This window comes from Borostomias antarcticus (genome assembly GCF_949987555.1).
Source record: "Borostomias antarcticus genome assembly, chromosome: 10".
Lineage (NCBI taxonomy): Eukaryota > Metazoa > Chordata > Actinopteri > Stomiiformes > Stomiidae > Borostomias > Borostomias antarcticus.
In genome coordinates, this window is record NC_140243.1 from 28,221,349 (window position 1) to 28,240,909 (window position 19,561).

The 19,561-nt window shown below is 46.1% G+C and overlaps 1 protein-coding gene across 1 annotated transcript in view; it reads right to left on the bottom strand.

Moving 5' to 3' along the window:
* LOC311314368 (collagen alpha-6(VI) chain-like) overlaps window positions 1–19,257 on the bottom strand; it is a gene marked incomplete at both ends in the record, with an annotated part of 32,255 nt that extends 12,998 nt beyond the window's left edge. Inside the window, 19 exons of the mRNA XM_084444704.1 lie at window positions 1,418–1,480; window positions 2,487–2,540; window positions 6,691–6,744; window positions 6,972–7,016; window positions 7,214–7,240; window positions 7,352–7,423; window positions 8,104–8,157; window positions 8,534–8,626; window positions 9,478–9,629; window positions 9,778–9,850; window positions 10,057–10,397; window positions 11,036–11,611; window positions 11,799–12,377; window positions 12,529–13,086; window positions 13,995–14,555; window positions 15,478–16,098; window positions 17,618–18,205; window positions 18,388–18,996; window positions 19,182–19,257. Of these exons, the coding sequence (XP_084300830.1) occupies window positions 1,418–1,480; window positions 2,487–2,540; window positions 6,691–6,744; window positions 6,972–7,016; window positions 7,214–7,240; window positions 7,352–7,423; window positions 8,104–8,157; window positions 8,534–8,626; window positions 9,478–9,629; window positions 9,778–9,850; window positions 10,057–10,397; window positions 11,036–11,611; window positions 11,799–12,377; window positions 12,529–13,086; window positions 13,995–14,555; window positions 15,478–16,098; window positions 17,618–18,205; window positions 18,388–18,996; window positions 19,182–19,257 (5,196 nt within the window). The remainder of the gene's footprint in view (window positions 1–1,417; window positions 1,481–2,486; window positions 2,541–6,690; window positions 6,745–6,971; window positions 7,017–7,213; window positions 7,241–7,351; window positions 7,424–8,103; window positions 8,158–8,533; window positions 8,627–9,477; window positions 9,630–9,777; window positions 9,851–10,056; window positions 10,398–11,035; window positions 11,612–11,798; window positions 12,378–12,528; window positions 13,087–13,994; window positions 14,556–15,477; window positions 16,099–17,617; window positions 18,206–18,387; window positions 18,997–19,181) is intronic.
* Window positions 19,258–19,561: the final 304 nt, after the last annotated feature.

Consider the following 19,561-nt stretch of genomic DNA (forward strand, 5'->3'; position numbering starts at 1 on the left):
TCTGGCTCAGACCTGCTAACCTGCTACTCACTCTGGCTCAGCCCTGCTACTCACTCTGGCTCAGACCTGCTACTCTGGCTCAGACCTGCTACTCACTCTGGCTCAGCCCTGCTACTCACTCTGGCTCAGCCCTGCTACTCACTCTGGCTCAGCCCTGCTACTCGCTCTGGCTCAGCCCTGCTACTCACTCTGGCTCAGCCCTGCTACTCACTCTGGCTCAGACCTGCTAACCTGCTACTCACTCTGGCTCAGCCCTGCTACTCACTCTGGCTCAGCCCTGCTACTCACTCTGGCTCAGCCCTGCTACTCACTCTGGCTCAGCCCTGCTACTCACTCTGGCTCAGACCTGCTACTCACTCTGGCTCAGCCCTGCTACTCACTCTGGCTCAGCCCTGCTACTCACTCTGGCTCAGACCTGCTACTCGCTCTGGCTCAGCCCTGCTACTCACTCTGGCTCAGCCCTGCTACTCACTCTGGCTCAGACCTGCTAACCTGCTACTCACTCTGGCTCAGCCCTGCTACTCACTCTGGCTCAGCCCTGCTACTCACTCTGGCTCAGACCTGCTACTCACTCTGGCTCAGCCCTGCTACTCACTCTGGCTCAGACCTGCTACTCACTCTGGCTCAGCCCTGCTACTCACTCTGGCTCAGCCCTGCTACTCACTCTGGCTCAGACCTGCTACTCACTCTGGCTCAGCCCTGCTACTCACTCTGGCTCAGACCTGCTGCTCTGGCTCAGCCCTGCTACTCACTCTGGCTCAGACCTGCTACTCACTCTGGCTCAGACACAAGCCCCAACCTGCCATGGGAGTAGAGCGCTCATCAATCCATCCCCCCGATTTCCATACACTCCCCTCCTAAGGGCATGACTCACTTTGTCACGGTGTGACTAACTTTGTCGCGGTTGGACTAACTTTGTCGCGGTTGGACTAACTTTGTCACGGTTGGACTAACTTTATCACGGTTGGACTAACTTTGTCACGGTTGGACTAACTTTGTCACATACTAACCTATGAGAATCCTAACATTTAGAACAAGCACCAAAAAAGCTACTGAACACCTGAAGCTCTGAACTCTATGTGTTTAGAAAGCAGGCGGCTCCTGAGTAGAATAGACCACTAGAACTCTTTTACTGAGATACCAAACAAACCGTTTTTTTATGTACAAAGCGACATACTTGGGATAAGGAAAAATGAGCTGTGGCAGCACCCCTAGTGGTGGTCCCTGGTGCTGCGCATGTGTGACGGACTAACGAACAAACTAACGAATGTTCAGGGGTCGCTCTAAAGTCAGTGGGGAACAATAATTACTCAAACTCTAAGTAAAGAGTTGTTCTGTGCAGAGCAGTATTGAATGTGTTGCGTTGTACACAGACACAGAGATGACGTGGGAGCAGTGCTGAGGTCGTCTCACCCACCTTCCTTCCATTGGACCCCTGGCGTCCTGCAGACCCCTTGCCCCCCGCGGCCCCTGGGGGACCCTGTCACAGAACCAGGGATACTAGTGACCACTGGTATCACAACACCACACTAACACACACCAGCACTAACATGACACCTGGATTGGTACAGTCCAACAGTATTGTAATCACATTAAAATGGCCACCTCATAGGGAGTGGGAATGGAGTGCGGGTGAATGGATCATTAACTTACCTGAGGACCAGGTAATCCGAACGGCCCTCTGGGTCCAGGCTCACCTGTCACTCCTATTATACCCTAAGCACACATGGAAGGATTTTTTTTTTTTAATGACACATTCCATCAGTTTGGCCAACCGTTTTGAGACTGTATGCATGGGAACACACAGAGACGCACTCACATGGTGATTCAAGTTCAAACCTGGCCTTGGTACTTACCACTGGGCCAGAGGGGCCCTGGATACCAGGAGCTCCAGCTTCCCCTGCCTCTCCGTTTGGTCCCTAGAACACACACACACGCACACACACACACCCACACACACACACACACACACACACACACACACACACACACACACACAGACACACACACACACACAGACACACACACACAGACACACACACACAGACACACACACACACACACACATACACACACACAGACACACACACACACACACACACACACACAGACACACACACACACACACACAGACATCCACACATCCACATCCACACAGACACACACACACACACGCACACACACACGCACACACACACACACGCACACACACACACACACATACATACAGTGCACACAGAAAATGTTTATGGAGAAATGGAACTCATTTCCTGTTGTTTACAACAAATGATGTCACACACAGACACAGACACACACACACACAATATTGATGCCATTGAATATTAGTGCCACTGTACCTTGGGACCAGGGGGACCTCTTCTACCCTGTGGGCCCTAGAGTAGGAATTAGAGAAAGTGCAGCAAGGTTATCTGTCAGCTGGGACCAGAGCCAGTAGTATCAAGATAAGGAACAGACAAATCACTCACTCCGTTTCCATGGACTCCGCTCTCTCCTGGCTCGCCGTCCTCCCCTGCGTCTCCCTGCGAGTACAGAGAACACGCTGAGCATGCTGGATGATCACTGGACAGTGGAAAGCAGCCAATCATGACATACGTACTGGTAACCCTGCATGCCCCCTTTCGCCTGGCGGTCCGCGCTCCTGGTTGTCTTGTCCAGTCTCTCCCTAGAAGATAGCGTGAGACAAAGACCACCGCAGAATAGAAACACGCACAAAAGCCAGTGCATTACACAGAGATCACCACACACCCATTCATTACACAGAGATCCCCACACACCCATTCATTACACAGAGATCCCCACACACCCATTCATTACACAGAGATCCCCACACACCCATTCATTACACAGAGATCACCACACACCCATTCATTACACAGAGATCACCACACACCCATTCATTACACAGAGATCACCACACACCCATTCGGCCTGGGAGACTCGCTCAGCCTTTTTTCAATATCGCATTTGTGGCATTCATTCACAGTATCCTATTTCCTGGAGTCTCTACTGTACCAAGAGAGGAGGACACGTTCTGCTGCGTATTTCTGGGATCTATGTAAATACTTGGCTGATGTTTAGAGATGATGTGGAGCACTCCCCGCTTGATATGCAGCTCAGAGAATATTATAACTAGTGTTTTTTTGCTTCCCTCTGGAATATGTAGGGGTAGGACTTCCCCCCATTGCTCTCTGTAAAGTGCATTGTGTTGCCTCTGTGTATGAAATGCGCTATACAAATAAAGTTTGATTTGATTGGATACTCATATGGCTCCCCTCAGCGGAAGATAGGGTTCCTCCAGCTCCTCCTCTGTCTGTTCTCCTCTCTAAGACTTTAGATTCATAAGGGTAAGATAAGGTTCATCAGAAATACGTGGAATGAGTTCATAAATACCACAGACGTTCCGTAATCACTTATCTTACCATAGGAGAGCGCCGTGTGTGGAGGGAGTGTCGTTTTTAGTGCTTTGTGCCAAACAGTGAGATCACAGCTGAGAGGAAATGCTCCTGCTCCATATTTTAAATGAGCTGGTTCTACTCACAGGGAGCTGGTTCTACTAACAGGGTCTCCTCTCAGCCCAGGTTAAATGAGCTGGTTCTACTCACAGGGTCTCCTCTCAGCCCAGGTTAAATGAGCGGGTTCTACTCACAGGGAGCGGGTTCTACTCACAGGGTCTCCTCTCAGCCCAGGTTAAATGAGCGGGTTCTACTCACAGGGAGCGGGTTCTACTCACAGGGTCTCCTCTCAACCCAGGTTAAATGAGCGGGTTCTACTCACAGGGAGCGGGTTCTACTCACAGGGTCTCCTCTCAGCCCAGGTTTGCCGTTCATTCCTGGTTCTCCTCTCAGCCCAGAGCTTCCCTGTAAGACAGACCAACCAATCACAAACTAGCGAGAAGGTTTGGTTCATCATGCTCACAACATGACCAATCCAACAGCAGAACAAGACTGAGATGACTAGACAGGAAGGAATGATGGGACATAGGGTATCTCAATATAAGAGCATACTACTGTACTGTATATGAGCAGAATAGGTATATTATATTTATTAGAAATGTTCAAATCCCAGGGTATTTAAATAGACAGAAGTGAATAGACTATTGAAACAGACAACAGACACAAAAGAGTAGACTGTAGGCTCTAATGTAGTCACACAAATCGTCCAAGGCTATTGGCAATAGTCAAAAGCAATATGCATAGTGCAAATTTAGTGAATGACATTCCTGGTGGTGTCCAGTGAAGGGCTGGTATAGGCTGCTCAGACGAGGGGGAGGGCCTTTCTCAAGCCAATCAGGTGAAGCTACAGTATAAACACGGTGTGGGTGTGAGAAGGATGAATGAGCAGAGAGTTGGAGAGGAGAAGAAGAGAACACTTCTACACGGGAGGACATCCATATCCTTGTGTTCAAAGTACACGAGCGCAAATTACAGAGCAAATATTTATATGAAATGGTCAAGTTGCTTGGGAGGCGCATGGCGGTCAGTACATTGTGATATTCATTTGCAGGACTACAGACCGATGTGGTGGTATATTCTCTAGCCTATGTGAATAAAGTAGACTTCTATCTGAATGCTCTTTTTGTGTCATTGGCTACTGATGTATCAGCTTGTAGGCTAATTCAAAATTCAAACAATGTCAACTGGTAGGCTACAAACCAACATTCATCCAACTGGACAAGGCTGGCAAATGAGGCCTGCGTAGTGCTCCCCCGGTCCTGGACTAGCGTAGTGCTCCCCCGGTCCTGGACTAGCGTAGTGCTCCCCCGGTCTCTCCTAACATCGGACACATCTTTTCAGGGGGAACAAATCTCTCTATCACACTCCTGACTGTTGACAGCAACTGATTTGATGAATGTTGTCTCGGGGAAGAGGGGGCAGTGTGTGGGGCAGGAAGAGGGGGCAGTGTGTGGGGCAGGAAGAGGGGGCAGTGTGTGGGGCAGGAAGAGGGGGCAGTGTGTGGGGCAGGAAGAGGGGGCAGTGTGTGGGGCAGTAAGACGCATCTTTAATGGACTGTTGCTGCATTCATGTGGTGTCGGAATAATCCAAAAAATTAGTTACCGACTGGGAAAATTCACGAATGCCACCTCAATTTGGAACAAGTCGGCAAAAATGTTGGTACACAACTTGCCGACTTCTGACATCATAGGCAGAAAGTAGCTGACGAAAGTATGTTAAATAGTTTAGATGTGGTGGTAATAAACTGTAAGGTTAGAATTTGTAATAAATTTGTAAGGTAAGCCATATGGTATTAGGTTGTAACCGTTGCTGTCCACGTAGGGTGATTAGTTAAAGTTAGGTTAGTTAAAGTTATTCAACAAGTCAGGTAAAGCAATATCTTTGGAAACCTTTGCTCTTTTGTCACGCAAAAACTAGAAACAGCTCCTGTACCAGCGGGCTGTTTAAACGCCCTGGGCAATAACATTCATTATCTTCTTTGTAGCCCCCATGTTGTTCCCATATTAGGACTTAAAACCTCATGAACACATCGAAGTCGGAAGAACGACTTCACAACTCGTTTCCTATAAGTACATCCAAGTTGCCCTCGCCCCATTTGTAATGGTGCCAGATACTGTATGTGAATTGCAAGTGGTTTTCACTCCACCAGCTCAGTGGCCTTGTGGTTAGAGTGTCTGCCCTGAGATTGGGAGGTTGGGGGTTCGATCCCTGGCCGAGTCATAACAAAAACTATAAAAGATGGTTCCCAATGCCTCCCTGCTTGGCATTCAGCATCAAGGGTTGGATTGGGGGTGAGTCCCTACATACTAGCTTCATGTTCAGGGTTGGATTGGGGGTGAGTCCCTACATACTAGCTTCATGTCCAGGGTTGGATTGGGGGTGAGTCCCTACATACTAGCTTCATGTCCAGGGTTGGATTGGGGGTGAGTCCCTACATACTAGCTTCATGTTCAGGGTTGGATTGGGGGTGAGTCCCTACATACTAGCTTCATGTCCAGGGTTGGATTGGGGGTGAGTCCCTACATACTAGCTTCATGTTCAGGGTTGGATTGGGGGTGAGTCCCTACATACTAGCTTCATGTCCAGGGTTGGATTGGGGGTGAGTCCCTACATACTAGCTTCATGTCCAGGGTTGGATTGGGGGTGAGTCCCTACATACTAGCTTCATGTCCAGGGTTGGATTGGGGGTGAGTCCCTACATACCAGCGTCATGTCCAGGGGGTGCACTTGTACATCAAGCTGCCTCATGGAATCAGGAGATAGGCTCCTTCCCTATGGGCTACTTACTTACGTACTTTCACTCCATGAATGTTCAGGTGGTTTGGACGCAAATGACCCCAGCTCAGTGCATCATCATCAACATAACGACAGAGCATGGTCACAGTACCCGATGCAAACGTTCCCAGGAATGTTTTATTTCATGAATGCAGCCTATCCATTTATTTTCCTGCAGCCCCTATGAAAACCTGCTCCTCCTCCGTGACGGTAAGAATAGGGAGCGCCCAACTCTTCCATGAACAGCTCCACCTACTCTGAGGCCAACTTTGCGCGACCCTGGCAAACACACCTTTATGTGGCACAACAATCCCATAATGCCTGTTAGCTCCGCCTTCTGATGATAGTGGCAGTGGTTCTGCGTGACCAAACTGGAGACCTACATGTCTGAGTGAAAGAGTTGAAGTGTGGCGGAAATGAAACTAGGATGTGATGTCACTACCGGGTTGCCATAGTCTCCTCTCTCTCCGGGGCCTCCGGCCAATCCAGTCACACCCTGTAAACATGCAAGAGAGAATATCAATAAGCCTATTATGAACCAAACAATGCAAATCTATTACTAACCAATAAAAATATCAAATCAATCAATCAACTAAATTTACCAATCAATCAATGAATCAATCAACCAATTTGTGAATGACTAAAGGCTAATATCCTGCTCCTTACAGAACTTGTTACAGTACATAACTCATCTCAACAGGTAAATGTCAGAAAGGACTTCACCTGTTCACCGTTGACGCCATCCAGCCCATGTTCTCCATCATCACCCTGTCAAATTCAGGTGTGCATTGCTTCAAAACACGCTTAGTGACAACAAACACTGTACATCAATATTAATATGCTTTGATATAAGATGGCATAGCTTTGCCATACAACACTATACAGTACAACATATTGGTAACCAGCATTAGATATTATACACAAAGCTATGTGAATATAATATGAATATATTGACAGTCACTCACCCTGTTACCCCTGTAGCCTCTAAAACCCTGTCCAATAGGAGTAGAAAAGGAGGGTCACTTATGAGATTAAATACTATTTTGCGACTGTTTGCCTCTGGCCTGTCATAAAATGTACAGCCAGAAAGTAGAGCGACTTACCTTTTGGCCTCGTATCCCAGGACAGCCCTGTAGACCGTGAGGTCCAGTGGTACCGGGCGGTCCTCTCTCACCCTGCAGACGAAGACACCAAGAGAGAGTTGAAGGTCAGAGGTTGCAGGTCACTGTATGGTGGTGGTGTTATGAATAAGCAACCAAGCAGAGAAATAGTGTGACATACTGTACTAGGCTAGACTAACTTGACAGACTACACTAGGCTAGACTAACTGACATACTAGGCTAGACTAACTGACATACTACACTAGGCTAGACTAACTGACATACTAGGCTAGACTAACTGACATCCTACACTAGGCTAGACTTATTGACATACTAGGCTAGACTAACTGACATACTAGGCTAGACTAACTGACATACTAGGCTAGACTAACTGACAAACTACAGTAGGCTAGACTAACTGACAAACTAGGCTAGACTAACTGACATACTAGGCTAGACTAACTGACATACTACAGTAGGCTAGACTAACTGACATACTAGGCTAGACTAACTGACATACTAGGCTAGACTAACTGACATACTAAGCTAGACTGACATACTACAGTAGGCTAGACTAACTGACAGGCTACACTAGGCTAGACTAACTGACATACTAGGCTAGACTTACTGCATATACCTGTAAACTACTCTCTTCTCCACTGGAATTTGTTAATTCATTGATGGCCGTCAGGTCCAAACATTCAGAATTTGTCTCAGTTTTTTTTTTACAACATCATAAAAAGACCAACACTTACAATTCCTCCCTCCTCTCCGGGGAAGCCAGGGTGTCCCACCAGCCCCTTCACTCCCTGTTTGGAGAAGCATGAAGAACAGAATAAGTGGCCTAGAGAAGAGAAGGACGTTTACTCATGCACCTAGACATGAGTCATTGATGTGTCACAGTGGTCATGGCTCTTTGTGTGGGCTGTTTTGTGGTATAAATATGTCAAGCTTGGAATTCAGCCTGAAGTCTGGGTTTGTAAATAATTCCTATAAATTGCGGGATTCTCAATGACAGATTAAGGACCTCGGTTTTACACATTTGGATTAATTTTAAAATCTGCATGATTACACTTTTTTGTTGAATGTTTGACAGATTCCTTAAACTAAAACCTTGTTAATCATAACTCATGGGCCAATATGAAGTGTGTAATAATAAAGTGTCTACTGTCTTTTTTTTCTCACCTTTGGCCCCGGTTTCCCTGATTGGCCACGCATCCCCTCATGCCCGGAGCACTTACACATCACATTACAGCACTCTCTCTCTGCCACCGTGTCCTAAACAGGGAGAGAGGGAGAGAGAGAGAGAGAGGGAGAGAGAGAGAGGGAGAGAGAGAGAGAGAGAGGGAGAGAGAGAGACAGGGAGAGAGAGAGAGAGAGACAGGGAGAGAGGGAGAGAGGGAGAGAGGGAGAGAGGGAGAGAGGGAGAGAGGGAGAGAGAGAGAGGGAGACGGAGAGAGAGAGAGAGAGAGAGAGAGGGAGAGAGAGAGACAGGGAGAGAGGGAGAGAGGGAGAGAGAGAGAGACAGGGAGAGAGGGAGAGAGAGAGAGGGAGAGAGGGAGACGGAGAGAGAGAGAGAGGGAGAACATTGGGGAATACTTGAAGAATGGGACTAGCTATCAATTGTTAACATTATCAGAGAACCTTTTGTTGTGCCACATATTGCTAATGTCAATCAGCAAATCAATATTTTACTCCACTTTGCAACATGCATAGCTGGCCTGTGATGATTTCATTAATCTCCCATTTCCTAATAGGCTGGAAATCTAGTTTTCCTTTCTCCTGCCAGACAGGCTGAGACAAGAATCACATTCCACACATTCTGACCTGCTTTTCTTGACACCCTGAAATCTCTCTTAACATTCCTATATCCTCATTTCTAAACAAAGCATATTTTTCTGTGTCACTCAAAGCTGTCAGTCAGATTAAATAGAAATAACTCTACCCCTGGTGCCAAGGGACATCCCTCAGGCTATCTCTTAGAGAAATCTAGAAAACTTCACAACAAAAAAGCGGATTGGTCTGATTGTGATATTTCTGGGTCACAAAAAGAACTAAACTTAAGAATGGTGAAAAATGAAATAGGCAGGTGAATGTAGTTCTCTGGGGCCCATACATGAGTGACTTACTACTTGTCTGTGCATAGTATTGATCACACTCTGCATGCCAATGCTGAGAGGCTGTTTGTAGCCGAATCCTCGCCCAAACTCCACCCTTTGGAGGGAGTGGGCATTCTGTACCCCCTCCAAGGCCACGGTCAGCAGGGCATGAACACCAGATCCTAGGTAAGGCATAGTGAACACAGTTGCATCTTTGAAACAATGTCCATGTGTATACTGTCATATTTACATGAAGAGAGTCATTTTGATAATAATTATGAACTCTGATGTAGTACATGAGTAGATATAGATAATGTGATTCGTTTTTACCAATTAGCAATTTTGACGCTTGCTCCATTATCTGTACGTCTTCATCCAGTCCATCAGAGAAGATCACAAGTACCTGATGGGACATTATTGATTAATGAGCAACAGAGTCTGGATTGGGTAGGACTGGGTGGGATGGGGTACAGTAGGTTAGAGCTGGGTGGAGGTGGCTGAGTATCTGGGTGGAATGTAGGTGGCATTTGGGGGACTCATTTTCTTACTGAATTAGTACTGAACTGTAAAATGTTGAATGAAAAATATAGACAAAGTACTTAGTCCCACCTTCACACCGGCTTTCGACTTCTGGAACTTCTCTTTGAAAGAGTTCAGCAGAGCAGCGTTGAAGAACGTGGGCCCGGTTATCTGCAGGGCCTTGACTTTCTTCACAATGTCTTCGCTGTACTCCTCGAAGTTCCAGTCATCCACTGGGCCTTGGCTTACCACCCGGAAACCAATGTTTGCCTTCACCGGGCCAGGTGTGACGCAGCACAGGCCCTCGAGGGTGGACATGGAGCGGACTATGTCCGACAGGGAGGCTTGCAGCTTGGGCTGTCCGTCCAATAGCAGGTGAGACCCTGTGCTTCCTGTATTATCGAAGCCTATGCCGATGTCTATGCTGCAACCTATAACCGAGACCACACGAAAGCAGAAGAGTGGAAGCTGTTACAGCTGCGGAGGGGGGACCAACTCCATATTAATGCCCATGAATGGGATGTCATACAAGCTCCTGTAGGTGTAATGTGTAGGTATATCCAGCCAAGCTGTCAGGGGCAAGAGACAACCTGATCACTACTACAGTAGCTACTGTGTGTAGCTAAATAATTGGTTACATTTTAAGAAGCTATATTAATTTCCATAGATGCAGTTGTGCTTGGCTGTTAAGGGATGTGAATGGGATGATTAGCTGATTCATAGCTAATTCCAGCTTTGTCAAACCCAGCTGCTCATAAACAGCAGTGATGATGCACCGCAAGCAGTAAATATAGTGGTGGTGTTGTAACTTATTTTCTCCAACATCAGAAATATCTTTGTCTGCCATTGTTTTAAAAAATGTTAGAACATCAGTGAGTCACGTTTGCAGAGCATTGTTTTTTTTTCTTCTTGTGCGCACCTGTTTACATGGATATAATATCAGAATAAAGCTGCAAATGACTCCTAAATGTTCACACATGCTTCCACTGCTTCACTGACACAAATGGGCCATATAGCATTGATAGGGGGCAACATGTTTATTGTGCACTTGTTAAGACTTTTAACTCACCGGGTGGGTTTTGCGGATCTTTGCAGATTTCCTTCAACACCTTGTACTTGATCGTTTCCAGGGAGATAAATTTGTCTACAGTAAAAAACCTATCTTTGGAGCCAGCAATGCGCAGAAGCTCCACATGGTTAATGTCCCCAATTCCAATAACAAACACGGAGATATTCATAGACCTGAGGAAATCTGCCTCTGCTCCCACACGATCAGTAGACTCTCCATCCGTGATCAGCACCAGGTTCTGGGAGACGCCTGATTTGATTCGACTTCCATATTGTTCTTGGAAGTATATCTGGATGGATTTGAGGGCAGCTCCGATGTTCGTTTCATCTCCAAAACGGTGCTCAATACCTATAATTTGTTTTCTCACTTCTGCTTCGCTGTAAATCTTGTTGAGATAGAAAACATTTTTAAGGTCATTGCTGAACTGAGCAGCCCCTACATGCACATAGTTCTGGTTGATGTTAAAGTCGGAGGCAAGATCCGCCATGAATTTCCTCATGATGGTGAAGTTCGCTTCGTGGATGCTTCGTGAGTCATCAATCAACATAACCAGGTCTGCTATCTGCTTGTCACATTCTAGGAGAACAGAGAAACAGATCATAAACACATTATTCAAACAATGTATGGAAAAGACATGCTGTGAAGAAATTGTCAAACCGAAAAAATGCAATTTCCATAAGACATGCTGTTCAGAAGTGGTCGGAAAATCATCCACAATATCTACTGTAATTGCTGACACCAAGATATATGAATGTCTTTCTACCTCGTTTGACGGTCTTGCAGATTACCGTAGACATATTTGTCTGCAGTGTCTCAAGATCCTTGAAGGTATTTACAAAGAAAACCTTGGATTTGTCGCCGCCAGTCATGATCTCAAGTTCGCTCAGGTTAGCTCTGTTCACTCCGATGCCAAAGACTCTGATACCATTATTCTTCAGCTTCACAGACATTTCAGGCAGACTTGAAGGGTCAGTAGCGCCACCATCTGTGATCACCATCAATATCTGGGGCACCTTGGAGGCCCGCCGGCCACCATGCGCAGCATCAAAGTACTCTATGGACTGATTCAGAGCTTTGCCTGTGTACGTGTCCCCGTAAGGTAGCTTGAGGTCCAAAATTGCTGAGCGGATCTCTCTCTTTGTGAAGTATTTGTTGAGTTTGAACTGGGGCTCTACTTTAGTGGAAAAGAGGATGACCCCAAATCGTGTCTGCTTCTCCGCAATAGTAGTTTTGTTCACTACGGACACCATGAAGGTCTTCATACTTCGGAACTCATCCAGGGTGATGCTGGTGGAGCCATCCACCAAGAAGATGATATCTGCAATGTCTGTCTTTATACACTCTGATATGAGAGGAGAGAGATGAGGAGAGAAGAAGAGAGGGAAAAATGTCAACCCTTATGTTTTTTTTATGCTAATACAGTAAGTGGTATCAATAATGTAGGCCAGCATTCAGCCAGTTAGCTGTGGTGTGGTCAAGCACAGAGCACTCACCTTCCTCCGGATCACAGATGGCCAATGCCAGTTCGTTCTCCAAAGACTGGAGCGAATCAAAGTCTCTTTCAGAGTACACTCTTTTCTGTGACCCACTGATCTCCAACAGCTGTGTAGTGTTGGCATTGACCACTCCAATGGCGTAGATCAGCACCCCCTTATTCCTGAGAGCTTCAGCAGGCTGCTTCACTTCGTCCTGAGCTTCGCCATCTGTCACGACGATCAGAAACCTTTTCATGTTTGTGCGGCCCCCTCTTGGTGGGTCAAAGTACTCAGAGATTTCGGCTATCGCCCTGCCTGTGTGAGTGCCTCCTCCAATCTGCTGCATGGCATCTATGGCCTCCTCCATACTAGGTACATCATAAAATTTTTTGAGAGGGAACTCCATCGCTGGGTTGATGCTGAATTGCATTACGCCGACGTGCACTTTGTCCTGCCCAATGACAGACTTCCTAACCAGAGATTTCATGAATTCCTTCATCTTCTGGAAGTCATCCGGGTTGATGCTGCCTGAGCTATCAATCAGGAAGAGAAGGTCCCCTTTTGCGTCCTTGCATACTGAGGACAAAGAACAGAAATGTGGTTTGTTGTTATAAGTATGGCTCCTCTTGCAATCATGGTCAACCACTATGTCATTGTCAACGTAATTTTATTTATATAGCACCATTCATACAAATGAAGCATTAAAAATTAAAAGATAGTGGAAAATAGAATAAAAACAGAATGCAAATTAAGAACACTAAGATATTAAAACGAGTAAAACTACATGGTAAAAGCAATGTTAAAAAGGCATGTTTTAAGATCTCGCTTGAAAATTAACATGGTCTCAGACATTCTCAGGTCCTCTGGCAGGGTGTTCCAAAGGCTGGGAGCATAAGAACTAAAAGCTGCCTCCCCATGCCTCTTAGTCCTGGCTCTAGGACCTCCCCATGCCTCTTAGTCCTGGCTCTAGGACCTCCCCAGGCCTCTTAGTCCTGGCTCTAGGACCTCCCCATGCCTCTTAGTCCTGGCTCTAGGACCTCCCCAGGCCTCTTAGTCCTGGCTCTAGGACCTCCCCAGGCCTCTTAGTCCTGGCTCTAGGACCTCCCCATGCCTCTTAGTCCTGGCTCTAGGACCTCCCCAGGCCTCTTAGTCCTGGCTCTAGGACCTCCCCAGGCCTCTTAGTCCTGGCTCTAGGACCTCCCCAGGCCTCTTAGTCCTGGCTCTAGGACCTCCCCAGGCCTCTTAGTCCTGGCTCTAGGACCTCCCCATGCCTCTTAGTCCTGGCTCTAGGAACCATTAAAAGCTCAGTGCCCGAGGACCTGAGGGACCTACTAGGTGTATATTTTAAATGCATATCTGATATGTATTTAGGTGCTTGACTATGTAATGACTTATAGACTAATAAAATAATCTTAAAATCTATTCTAACTGACAGGTAAACTGACATATTTTAAAACTGGTGCTTTGCAAACAGTCTTACTTACCATCAGGGGAGCAAATATCTGTGATGACGTCATCCTTGATAAGCAACAGAGCATCAAAGTTGTCAACAAAGAATTTCTTCTCTGGACTGCCAGAAATCTCTATCAGCTCAGTCTGGTTGGCATTCTTTACCCCGATGGAGTAAATTGTAATCCCCTTGTTCCTAAGTTTCAGTGCAGGTTCCATTACTCTGTCGGTAGACTTCCCGTCCGTGATGACGATGAGGTATTGTGGTACTTTGACATTTCGGCTGACTTCTGCCTTTTCAAAGTACGGGCCCATAGAGTCAAGCGCCAATCCAGTCTTGGTACCACCTCCAACTTGGACGATGCCTTCAACAGCCTTCCCTAAAGATTTGCTATCTGTGTAGGTCGTCAAGTCAAATTCCAACTCAGGGATGTCTGCGTACTTGGCCACACCCACACGAACCTGTTGTGGGCCTATGTGGAATGACTGGAGGAACTCAATAATGAATTTCTTCATATCCATGAAGTCATTATACAAGATGCTCCCTGAGTGGTCAATCAGGAAGAAAATGTCTGCCTCCTCTGTCTCCGTACAACCTAGAAAAAGAAAATCTTTTCAGAATATATTTTCTCTGATCTAATATAAAACTCATGATGTAAGGCCACACCAAATGCTAAGCTTAGTCAATTCTAAGTTGCAGTTATTATAGATTTTCAAGTTCAATGCATGGACTCTAACCTTGACTTCACATGCTAACATTGGGCCTCATTCACCAACGAAGTAAAGAAGTTCTTAAGAAGCATTTCTTCTTAAACTGTATTTACGCCGTTTCTAAGAAAATTCTGGCATTCACCAATGGTTTCTCATCTGGGATTTGTTATCAGCTAAGAACAGAATATACGAACACTGAATAGCAGTCGCAAGTAGGCCATTTGAGTGCGGAAATGTAGGCTAGACTATGCAAAATTGGTGATTACAGTTACTTCAATTCTACAGTTGGATGATATATGATTGAAATGCAATTATATTTGCATAATTCCCAATAACGTGTCCTAATCATAACCATAATTTCCATTGTAAACATTCCTCGTAGTAGGAGGCCTACTTGGCTGAATTAAAATCAGATTTTGATTGCCTACGCTGTATTCGAAATGCAGTCCTCTGACTAGCTAACGCACCTGACACAACCCCACCTAAACCATTATGCTATCGAAAAGCTGGCGAGTCGTGTGCACGAATGACTGGTATTCATTCAGAGAAGTGACATTGCGCACGACCCTGTAGTTGCATATCCTTATATGGGGCTGGCGGGGAGTTGACCTATGCTAATTCAGGTGAGCGGCCACGAGCTTTGAACTTGAGAAACCATGAGATTCGCAGGCAGGTGCGAACTCTTCCAGCGGTTTATGAACACGTCGTGAATGAAGAAATTTAAGAACAGAACTTAAGAAGATATTGGTGAATGAGGCCCATTGTCTTTACTATCATCTCATAAAGAAGATTCTGATTGGCTCCAACCTTGTTTGATGGTCTCTGCCATGGCAAAGTCACTAGCGGCTGAGCGGATGATATTGTAGCACATACTCTTCTGCAGGTTCTGCTTCAGGCTCTTCAGCTTGGTAAAACCATCCGCAATAAAAACATGCTTTTGGTAGGGGTAAGAAGCGATCTGTCTTAGCTCAGTCTCATTAGCATTTTTGATGCCAACGGCGTAGATTTTGACGCCAGATCTACGAAGTTCAGCAGCTGCAGGGCTCACGTTGTCTTGAGACGCGCCATCGGTTATGACCACTGCTACCTGCTCGATGTTCTGGCCACTTCTACTTCCCCTCTCCTTAATGAATATGTTCTCTTTAGCAAACTGCAGAGCAGCACCGGTGTTTGTGCCACCCCCGCGGTACGGGAGGATCTTGATGAACTGAAGAATTTCATTCTTATGATTGAAGGAGTTGAGGTAGATCTGGGCAGTGGCCCTGTCGCTGTAGAGGACCATGCCCACTCTCACTTCGTTGAAACCCACATCAAAGCCATCCACAATATCACGCAGGAAGGTACGAATCAGCTTGAAGTTAGCCTGTCCGATGCTACCTGACTCATCAACGATGAATACAATGTCTGCCACTTTAGCTGATCTGCAATCTGTAACAAACAAGGATATATTTAATATGTGATCTTCGATGAGCTGTCTATTGCATTTCATTTGCAATGTATTAGGTATGTCACGATAAAGGAATATTTGAAGGTTAAAATACTTATTTTTTCTTGACGTGGTATCGAATTGGGTATCAAGAATCATGAAACTTCACTGGTAGGTACAGTATTGGTATTGTAACGACCCTCTAATCTCTATTAACAGCTCAGCCAAGTGAGTTAGCTCTCTTAGTGTTGCAGTTAGCAAGTTGGTTGGTTTGGGAGCGTGGGGTCGTTGGTTCGATCCCCACTCGGGGCAAGTTCTCTACCACCCCACCCCCTGGCTACAGTATCGACTACAAAATGTATGTTATCATGACATCTCTATGCTGTATGTATTCTTTCAACCAAACTCATCAACAAAACATTTTGCATGTGGGAAAACACGTGTGGGTGTGGTTATTGTCATCATACTTAGAAATTATTTGGTTAAACATTAAAACATCATATAGCCTCACTTAATTCTTAATTTGCTGTTGAATATCGAAGTATTTGCTATATGGGATTCCCTCACCTCCACTCAAAGTGATTGCCTCCTCCTCAGTCTCAAAGACGTTCTTCAAGGCAGGTACAATATTTGCACTCTGGTACATATATGGAGCAGTGGCCACTGTTTTCAGCTGCTGAAGGGTTGCTGTGCCAAGCCCAACTGCCACAACCGTCACTCCTTCAGCTTTGACCAGACGTGATGTCCTAATCGCCTCATCCTTCGAAGCTCCACCCGTTACCACAACCAGATACTGACGGGATCCTTGGTCAGCACGGCCCCCGGCTGCAGCATTAAAAAACTGTTTGCTGGCGACCTCCAAAGCGCTGCCTAGATTACGAGACCCATTTGCGCGAAGCCGGAATCGCCGCAGTGCAAAAATGGTCTCCTCCTTCGTTGGGTTGGCATTCAGAAGGAACTCTACTTTTACTGTTTGGCCAAACTGCGCCAGACCGAAGCGATTTGCCTCTGCACCCAAAGTCATTTGGGTCCCCAGTCGGATAAGAAGGTTCCTAACTTGCTGGAAGTCTGCCAGTGCCATGCTACTGTCCAGTAGGAAGAAAATGTCTGCAAACGTTGCGGCCATGGCTAGAAAAGAAAATATTAGAACAGAAATAGATTAATGCAGTTCCCACCGGACTCACCTGACTTAGTTGGATGGCAATTTCAATGAAAGAACATGTTTTGTTTTGGTTGGTCTGACCATTTTGATTACCATTAAGAATTGTTTGCAGACAACTTATGTTTCTCAAAGTTCAATGTCTTGGCTTAGCTTGGAGTTAAATACAGTATCATGGTCAAAAATAATATGGGATTAGAGTAATGGAAAGACAGAGAGAGTTGCGCAGCTGTGAAATACCTGGCCATACTGTAGCTTCACTCTAAAATAGTCACTCTAAAACAGATTGTCCTCTCACTCAAACATCTCTAACATTACTGTACAGCTATAACACGTTTGTTATTAGAGATGCTTTTCCTTACCCTGCCTCTGGTCTGTCATGGACACACACACGGTCTGCAGTAAGCCGTCCTGCCTGGACAGTCCCTGAAGAGCTTGGTAGTTATGAATGTTGACCAGGAATCGCTCATGAGGTCTGTTAGCGATAGCCTCAAGCTCAACATTATTGGCCTGCCCCACTCCGATGGCAAACACGATGACCCCCTGATTTCTAAGAAGCTGGGCAGGTGCCACCACATCATCAGATGAATCTCCATCAGTGATCACCACGGCGATCTGCGGTACCCTCTGGTCTGTGAGTCTTCCGGCAGCCTTATTGAAGTAATGCGTTTGGAGGAAGGTCATGGCTTTGCCAGTATAGGTGCCACCTGTGCGGTAGGGGAGATTGTCCACTTTCTCTATCAGGGATCGTTTATCCATGTGATCTGCAAGTAGGAATTCCTGATGGGGCTCATCGCTGTACTGGATCAGTCCCACGCGCACATTCTGCTCTCCGATCTCCAGCCTCCCAATGAACTTGTGGAGAAACGCTCGTACCTCCTGAAAGTTCTCAGTCCCGATACTGCTGGAGCCGTCCACAAGAAAGACAATGTCGGCCACCGTGCGACATTCTGGAGAGGAGAGAGGAGACATTTATCATCTTAAATGTCATTGTAATGATAATAATATTAATTACAATGGATTTGAAGTAGATCAACAAGGGAACTTTATAAATATTTCACTATTAAAAATGGTAAATTCATCAGCCCCTCAGCTGATTGATGGAGCATGGTGTAGTATTTAGAAGCATTACCGTCGGTCACCACGGTGACCTGGCGTTTGGCCTCCTCCACAGTGGTGCACAGCACCTGGACGATACTCTGGGAGATCCCCTGCAATGCGGCAAAGTCCGACACACTGTACACATGCTGGTCGAGCGGATCACTGGCAATTTCCCTCAGTTGAATTTCATCCGCATCTTTGATTCCGATGGCATACAGTGTGATGCCCCGCCTCTTCAAATCCTGGGCGTGTGGCTCCACATCGTCTTGTGACTGACCATCAGTGATCACCACGGCAATCTGGGGCACGCCCTCATTGGCCCTACTCCCGGCTTGGTCGGTGAAGTGATTCTTCAGCATGAAGTCCAAGCCTAGACCGGTTTTGGTTCCGCCTCCCCTGTATGGTAACTTGCTGATGTACTGGAGGACATCCTGTTTGGTCTGGAAGGAGTTGAGAAGGAACTCTGTTTCCGGACTGTTGCTGTACTGGACCAGGCCAATGCGAATGTGGTCAGCTCCGACCTCAAAGCCGTTGACCAGGGTGGACAGAAACTGGCGGATCTGCTCGAAGTTCTCAGTACCTATGCTCCACGATCCATCCACCAGAAAGACAATATCGGCCACTGCCTCTTCTGTACAGACTGGAAGAGAAAGGGAGTCAGAAAATGAAGGGAGAAAATCAGCCAAGAGACATGATATTCCTCTGATCTTCAAAAGGATCATAATAAATGTTGCTTCAGTGGCAAATCTGTTTCTCACATTCAGTGACTGAATATTTGAGTTTGCACTAGAGTACTGCAGATTAAACAAAAAAACTCACGTTTACCTGTTTTTTGCGCACCGTTGACCAAAAAACTTGCTGCTAGGATGAAGAGGGCCAGAAGGCCCCTAGTCCCCTCCATGTTGGAGTGTTTCTCAAGTCTCTCTCCCTGAAACAAAAATAAGAGTTTACAGCTGCAGCTGCAAAGTTAAAGTTTACAAAGACATCAAACAAACTGTGGGATAGCCTACTATGTTAAATGAGACATGTGTTTTGACCTGAAAACCAGAGAAAAATCTGTGTGGAACTAATTTGCCTATCCGGCACATGTGTTCACTGCCACAGAAGATGGTTTCCACTCCTTTCAGTTCCATTTGTCGTAGGGTATGGGGTAATCGTCTGTAAATTACATCGCTTAACTAAATAGGCTCTCTGATTATTTTCTA